The sequence below is a fragment of the Perca flavescens genome, chromosome 2, assembly GCF_004354835.1.
Source record: "Perca flavescens isolate YP-PL-M2 chromosome 2, PFLA_1.0, whole genome shotgun sequence".
Lineage (NCBI taxonomy): Eukaryota > Metazoa > Chordata > Actinopteri > Perciformes > Percidae > Perca > Perca flavescens.
This window is the reverse complement of record NC_041332.1, coordinates 18,841,209-18,849,427: the sequence shown is the minus strand read 5'-3', so window position 1 is coordinate 18,849,427 and position 8,219 is coordinate 18,841,209. Positions and strand designations below refer to the sequence as shown.

The 8,219-nt window shown below is 38.3% G+C and overlaps 1 protein-coding gene and 1 long non-coding RNA gene across 2 annotated transcripts; both read left to right on the top strand.

The window, feature by feature from the left end:
- The first annotated feature begins 232 nt into the window (after window positions 1–232).
- On the top strand, window positions 233–4,946 carry LOC114573754 (uncharacterized). The gene is made up of 3 exons (XR_003694943.1): window positions 233–282; window positions 564–623; window positions 4,536–4,946. It is a non-coding gene; the product is annotated as an uncharacterized LOC114573754 (long non-coding RNA).
- Window positions 4,947–5,886: 940 nt separating this feature from the next.
- LOC114562531 (natural killer cells antigen CD94-like) lies at window positions 5,887–7,490 on the top strand. Its single transcript, XM_028588963.1, has 5 exons — window positions 5,887–5,999; window positions 6,258–6,347; window positions 6,937–7,011; window positions 7,135–7,277; window positions 7,419–7,490. The coding sequence occupies exons 1-5, from the start codon at window positions 5,969–5,971 to the stop codon at window positions 7,488–7,490; spliced, it is 411 nt and encodes a 136-aa protein (XP_028444764.1). The 5' UTR covers window positions 5,887–5,968.
- Window positions 7,491–8,219: the final 729 nt, after the last annotated feature.

Here is an 8,219-nt window from a genome sequence, read left to right as displayed (position 1 = left end):
AGACCTGCTGAAAATAACAATAATAGTTCCCAAGCTGTTAGTCAATCAGTGTATGCAGTGTTTAGACCATGGGTTTAAAACACAAAAACAATGTTAGCTTTTTCTTGTCACCGGGACGGTGACTTTTTAAAGTGGGGGTAGATGTGATAGGGAAGGCAAGAAACAGTCTAGCACTAGGACCCAGGCAAAGGGGCAGATCCACAGCACCTGGGTCTTTCTTGCTGCAGTCAGACACACCTGAGTAGGCAGCTGAGGCCAGCCTTTTATTTGGTGCTTGATTTGGTAGGTTTTGTTTTTTAAATAAGTTTCATTTTAAATAATGTTTAACAATCCAATGTTAGCAATGCATGTCTAGAACTAGCACCATGAATCATGTTTTAGCTCATTTTATTACAGATAAGTTAAATAATTGTTAAATCTGTTATTTATTAGAATCTTCATGGCTGTGAGGGTCCACAGCTTGGAGTGATTGTTTAAACACATCCGCTAAAGTCAAGGTGGTTTTAAACAAGATATTAGCCTTGTTTTTATTATAAATTTAACATGAAGCTTTGAAAACATAGATTCCAGTCACCTGCCTGTCTTCAACTGGGGGAGGGGAATGTGCTTCTAAGTCAAGCAAGGTATGATATTTGTTACATTGGTCATGTTTTGTGAAATGTGTCTTTTAAAGTTTTATTTTGTATCTTAATGTTTTTTTTCTTTTGTTTTAAATAGACGTAATTGGGAGAGCCAACCACTGTTTTTTTTTCCCACTTGTGTTAGTTTTATTGCGCTCCCACTAAGGCCCCGTCCACACGTACCAAAACAATCTTTTTTTTTTACCCGTCTTCCCTGGATTCGATTCGTTTCAAGAATAGTTGCGTCCTAACGAATCCACTTGTAAATGACTCAATATGCTACTTCATAGTCCAGGCCTATAGGCGACGCTGTTTCTGCTACAGACATTCACAAAAAACGGAGAAGAGCGTAGTCACTTCCACTTCCATCATAACATGACTAGCTAGATTCTAACGTTCTCTTAATACATCCGTGGACTATAATACCTTTCACCACTGCTCATTTTATGACGGCCGCCGCAAGAAAACGTGTCTTTGTTTACATTGTATAATGTGCTTATCAGTTCAAGGAGTTTATAAAACAAACATCAATGATCCATGAATGATGTCTTTTTAATAGTTGAATAAGTTAAAAGTTACTATTATCAGTTCAAGGAGTTTATAAGCAGACAGATTAGCTAGCTAGTTGATAAGTTGTCTACTTCCACTTTATAAACAGATAGCCATAGCAGCTAACGTTAACGTTACTTCGCTGCTGGAGTGGTCAGCTACTTTAGCAATGTTTAACGTTGGCTACATAACGTTAGCAATATATCTTGTGTAGAGAGTCCAGAGGGAAGGGTCAGGGAGCAGAGACACAGTATTTAGTAGTGATGTTACCCGTGAACCCTCTGCTTCGAGGCATGTATCGAAAACATGAACCAATTTGGAATGAAGCTTTGTATCGGAGCTCGATTCGTTTGGAGATAATCACGTGACCAGTGACGTCCGAAGCTTCGTTTCACACACACCCACGTCACTGCTTCGAAGTTCAATTCAAAAGCTGCGCGACACGGGGCTGGGGTTGTTGCAGTAGAGAGTCAACAGAGTCAGGAGAGTTAGTTAATAGAGAGATTATTATAGCGAGTAGAAAGTGTATAGCCAATAGAAAGTTAATTGCGAGTAGCCTAGTTTATAGTGAGTAGAGAGTTTATAAAAGAGAGTTTAGCCTTGCACTGCCTATCTCACCTATTTGGCTGAGGAGACAATGTTGCTCTAGGCTACATAGGCTTAATCACAGAAATGAGTGTGCAATGTGTTCTTCATTCAGATCCATTTGCGATCCGTTCCATTCTGAACAAACAAACAGCGCAGTTTACATGCTTCGTCCTTGTTGCATTATTCATTAAGATCATTTTAAACAGATTTCAGATTTTCAGTTCAAACAACTCTGAATTGTATGAGAACGTTAGACGTATTAAAAAAGTGTCGGGTTAAAATCGGGCTCATGATTCCAGTTAATGTGTCGGGCCGGGCTTGGACACAACGCGCTCGGGTTGGGTCGGGCTTACTCTAAAGACATTCATGGCTAATAACTGTGAAACAGTTGACACAATGCTATCCCTAACTTCACCACCAGATGTCCTCAAAGAGTTCTGAAGCTTCGAGTAGTGAACCTTTTTTCGATACAATTGGCTTGAAAGCTTCACTGCTTCAGAAAGCTTCAGTTCGCCATCACTAGTATTTAGATGAAGTGAGCTGGTTTGACCACGGAGATGGGACATGCTCGCTTAGCTTCACCGCAGTTGTGTGCGTCAGCGGCCGTGGGAGAGGGTGTAAAAGAGGGGTGTGGCGATGACATCATCGATACGGATCCGTATTCACCATCCATACGAAGCCAAACGAGAGCCGTTTTCGGATTTTTTCACCCTGAGACCAGGTTTCAAAAAAGTGCGTTTGCAGGATTCGTCTGGACGGTCGGCCCAAACGATGCAAAACATGTGCATTTGCACAAAAAAACGTTTCCGTGTGGATGGCCCCAGAGTCATTGAATGGGCCATATCTTGGGTTTTTGGTTGTATTGAAGGGGGGAACTGAAGGGTGGAGTAACCATTTTGCATGGGTGTTTTGTGTGAGTTTGGGGCAACTTAGTGTGCTGTGTGTAGTTAGATGGAGTGTTGTTTTAGTGGGGTTTGATTTAATTTGATTTAGTTATAATTTATTTTGGTGCTCAACTCTACAGCAGTTTCCCTGGTAATGCAGTCTATTGTCTATCTGAATTATGTTTTCTTTTTGTTTTGTTCTGATGTAATACAAATAAATTGTATATCTTTTACACCTGGTATAGCAGCCTCTGGTTCCGGTTCATTCTGGCACTTGTGTATGAAGTAGCGTAAAGGTTACATGTATAACATAATGTATAAAGTTAAGTTGGTCAGAATATAGCATATATAATAAATATCATAAAATAATTTAGTTTAGGCTATTAGTGCCTAGACCTGCCAACAAATGCCTGTTTAGGAAGAAAACAAAACGCCTCACATTTTCTTAGCCCTGTAGACCAGTGGTTCTCAAACTTTTAGACATCAATGACTCCTAAACTGAAATGCCGATTAGACCACAAACCCCCATTTGATTAGATTTTGTCCAGGGGTCCCCATTTGATAGGATTTTTGCTTTTAGATGTTTTATTACAGAAAGTCTATGAATGAATCTATGAAACATTGTGTTAATTATGGATGGAATTATAGTGAAAATAAGTTATTTCACTTTTTGCTGGGGACCCCCTCAAGGACCCCTGGCGGTCTCTGGACCCCACTTTGAGAACCATTGCTGCAGACCACTAACATAACTTACCTCAATCAAGCCAATTCCCTCAGAATCAGCTGCCCTGCCAAACTCCTGTTTCTCTCTCTCTCTCTCTCTCTCCCTCTCTCTCTCCCTCTCTTTCTCTCTCTCTTTCTCCCTCTCTCAAAATATCATCCAGTATCCATCTGCTCAATAAATTGAAGGATATAACAGTACAATAGCATTAACAGTGACACTATAACATTTAGTTTTCAGTGACAACATTCTGTGGGGACTGTTAATACTATAGAGATAGCATGCTATATTAATGGCAAAGAATAGAGAACTTCGGATAACTAACTAGGTTAATTAGGTATTTCTTGTATTTCACTCTAGCTAGACTATTGTTTACCATAGTCAGCTAAAACATCCCTTTATCTTTACCTCAAGTAAACGTAGCTAAAGTTAAGCAAGTAAAAGTCATTAACAACAACTTACAATTTCACTCTGTAGCCTATCACTTACTGTGTGCAGTAGCAAGTTCAGACCAATTAAAGACACTGAGTTAAATAAAGTTGTAACAATGTTGATTTTAATAACTATGTATGTTTTAAGTAATAAATTGTATGCTGTAACCGGGTTATGAAAATAGGAATGAATGTAGGCTATATGAATGTAAAGAATAGGTCCAGACTGATCTGGTTATCACAATCACCACCTTTTGTCTCTGTAAACAATAGGAAAAGACAGACCATTTCTCTCCCCCTCTCTTCCTGTCTTTGGTTAAATTGATTAGGTTAAAACCAACTATTAACACATGAAGAGAAACGTCTCCTTTGAGTCTCCAACCTCCTGGTGCCAAGCCTGGGTTAGAACAAAGGAAATGGAAACTCTGTAAACTTGAATATAATCAGCACTAAATGATAATCAACCTTAGTCTGTGACCTGGAGTAGACCTGAAATTCAGAGGTGTGTCTTTATCCTGAGAGACAGGAATAAATGTGGGAGCAGGAGAAAGATTCGGGACTTCAATCTGTGACCCCGCAAGGGAAGCAGTTGGAGTCCGCTGTTTACAGCGTATTGTTTTTTCATGTGGCATGGCTGCAAGCTGTGACCCGACAGGGAAGCATGTTTTGCAGTCTGCTGCTGGCAGTGTTTTATGTTTGATTGTGTTTTGACTGTCGTTCAACTTTTACTGTCGTAAAACAGGCCTAACGACGTCCCTGCTACTGCACATGTTTTGGTTGTGCCCTAAGTTACACAATTTTTGGCAGTCCATCTTTGAGGCATTCTCTGGAATATGTGGAAGAACAATACACCCATCTCCTCTGATTTCACTGTTCGGTGTGGCTCCGTGGAACGCCACCTTTTCTGGGCACCACCTGGGCATGATGGCCTTCTGCTCTTTGTTGGCTAGGAGGCTTATCCTATTTAGGTGGAAAGATGCTCTCCCCCCCCAACATATGGCCAATGGATTAGGGAGGTCATGAGTTATGTTCACTTAGAAAAAATAAGATACACTGTAAGAAGGTCCACTAGAAAATTTGATATCATTTGGCAGCCATTTATCTCCTTTGTAGAAGGCACGGCAGCTACTAACATTTCAATGTAAGCGAATTGTGTGAGCATACTTTTTTATTTTTTTCATTTATTATTTATTTTTTTATTATTTATTGAAAATGTCTTTTTCTTTTATTTACTTAGATATTTGAATTATATACTGCATGTATGAATCTGCAGACTCATATTTGAGCTTGTTGAGATGTATGGAAATTTGCTGGGGGTCCAGTACCTGTGGGTGGGGGGCACTGGGGAGTTGTTTGGGTTGTTTGTATGGACAGGAACTAGACTTGACTATTTCTTGTGTGAACTGTATATCTTTTGTTTGTTATATTTGAAAATAAAAGAGACCTTGATAAAAAAGTCAGTCCACCATCATTGATGTATTCATTTAAAGCTATAGTGTGCGACAATTTTATATTAACAAGCTGGGCAAGCCAAACGCTGTTGTTGTGATCTGCTTTGCGTGCATTACATTCAGTTTGTTTAAATAGATCTGGGCTAAGCCCCGAACGTCCTCAAGTCCTAGAAATGCCCCTGGTGATGGTGACACCATCAAGCCAAAATATGAGACCGCTCTCGCCAGAAACCCAATAGCATTCAAACACTCAAACCAGTCTAGTTTTCTCAACAGTGACCAATTTTGCAAATAATGTCCTCTCCTTCACATGGCAAAGGCATAAGTAACAAGATGTCATTGTTTCAAAACCTTTCAGGGAAAAAAAGACATGTTGGTTTCTATCAACCATGAAGGCAATCTTTTTGTAATCTGAACAGTGTTTTTGTACAGATTATTGTTACAATGCAACTGCAAAGAATTTATGGATGTGTGCGCCACCTGGTGACCTGATTTTTTTTTCCACTTCATTTGAATCTGCAGAGGAAACCGTGCTGAGTTTGCAAGAGAGACAGCAAAGGCAAAAATGATGAAGCGTCAAAATTATAATTTGCGGAAGGGTGTTGCTGTTGCAATCAGACTCATGTCAGAAGCAGCAGATACAGATCAGTGCAGTCCTTAGAAACCACTGGCATACTTGGGTGGATCAAACCTGTTGAGGTTTGTCTTCAAACAGTAAGCTGAGATGGACTATGAAAACCTGCTTTATGCTAGGAGTAAGTAACATTAAGATTGTTTGACAGTATCATACTTTTTGTATCTTACTCTGTTTGGGTGCAGAATCAGCTGGGGGGTTTTGCTACAGAAAATGATAAAATTAGGCAACAGAGTACATATAAAGTTTATTTTTTATCTATTTCATCCAGAGACAGTGTACAAGGAGTGAAATACAAATGGTTCACATAACACAAACAAACCTGGCTGCCTAATAATAATAGTGTTTAAATACGGTGATTTTTTTTTTATGAACACAGAGAAAAAACTGTACAGACTGTTTGCTGTGAGCTTCGGAATCCTGTGTATCCTGCAAGCTGCTGTGAATATTTCACTGCGTCTTGCTCTCTGTGAGTGATCTTTCTCTCTAAAACAGACCAGGGATTGGAACTAAATTATAAACACAAGCTATGATACTCCCTTGAGTGGTTTCTACATATGATCAGGGAATTAATGATACAGGTGAACATGAACAGGTAGACGATTGGAGAGTATTATAATTACAAGACAGCTGATATCATTCAGACCAAGCAAGAACAGGATGGGGCTTTCCAGTTTTGAGTCATGTTCATAGGATTTTCCTTTAAAATACAATGAAACTGTTTTCACATGTTTTGGCCAAATGGGCTCGTAGTGAGTCTAGTGTATACAGTTAGAGACACAATCAGCATTCAGATTGCTAAATATGTTCACAAATAACCGATAAACTTGCTTATATATAATGGACTGAAACAGTTTGTTGTAGAATTTAGTATGGATGACCATGAAACCGACTCAGTTTTAGGAGTAATGTATTGCAGGTCAAATTCGACACAGCCGCAGAACAAATGTATACATACAGTACACAGGCTTCTACATATAGTTAGTAGCCTATAGGCTAGTGTCCAAAGTTGTGGGTGTTAACTACAGTAACACCCGCTTATCTTTCTGCTCTTTCAGATTCAGATTTCGAAGCCATTATTAAAAATCTGACTGAAGAGGGAGAAAATTGGAAGAGGAAGCGGAGAACCTTCAGTGAGTATGAAGACAAAACTGAATACAGCAATATCATAAAAAAGGGGTTTCTACTTCCTATGACATGTTTTTTTTCTTTTACTGAGATGTGAAGGTTTTTTTCAATTTTGTTATCACAAACAGATCATTACTCCCAACATGGATGGGTTTATTTCAACCACAGCTTCTATTACATTTCTTCTATTGGCAAGTCCTGGCAAGAAGGTAGAGATGACTGTCAGCAAAGAGGCGCAGACCTGATAATTATTAACAACAAAGAAGAACAGGTGTGTAAGAGAGCGAAATCGGTCTGTGAGACACATGAGAGAAAAGATGTGAAATCAAATCAATGGACACTGAGGTGGAGCGTGGCTGAAATTGGTTATATTCATGTTTATTATTGTTTCTTTTTTCTTACTGTAAACAAGGACTTTGCAAGAAAATTCAAACGGCGCACATGGATTGGACTGACTGACAAAGAGATAGAGGACTACAAATAATATAAAATACATTTACTCTACAGTTAAAAATGTCTGCACATCTGTTTCTCCTTATTTTACTAAAAAGAGAGTCAAAGGTTTAATTTCAAAACATTATCATCTGCAGACAAAAATAAATGTGAAATACAGATAAACATAATACACAATAGACAAAATGATAGATGTAAGGTACTACATTCTACATACTTCAGGTTCTTTATTAATCATTGTTCTGCATGTGATTAAAATAAAAATTTGAACATGTGTTCTGAATGAAATGTATTAATTCATGAAAACGTCAGAATTAGATTTTTTATTTAAACAGAGGTGTTGGACTTATTCATGGAGGTGTTGGACTATAAAGCTTTTGATTATTTTAAATGCTTTAAAGCCAGATTTATATTTGTGTATTAGGAGGTGACAGCATTGCATCGGTGCTGCATTATACAATATAACAACATCCATATTACTTTATAATACCCTTTCATATGTGAAAGTGTGAAGATGCAGTCTATGAGATGACGTTGTTAATTGTTCCAGCCTTAGTATTATTATCAGTTGAGTTGATTAAAAAAAAGAGGTATTCGATGCTCAAATGCTGCACATAGCTATTATTATTATTATTATTATTATTATTATTATTATTATTATTATTATTATTACCGTACCTGCGTTATACACAGTAACCAGCAGAGGGCGGTACGCACTAATCAAAATGGAACTTCCGGAAACAAAGAACGAGCGTAACGT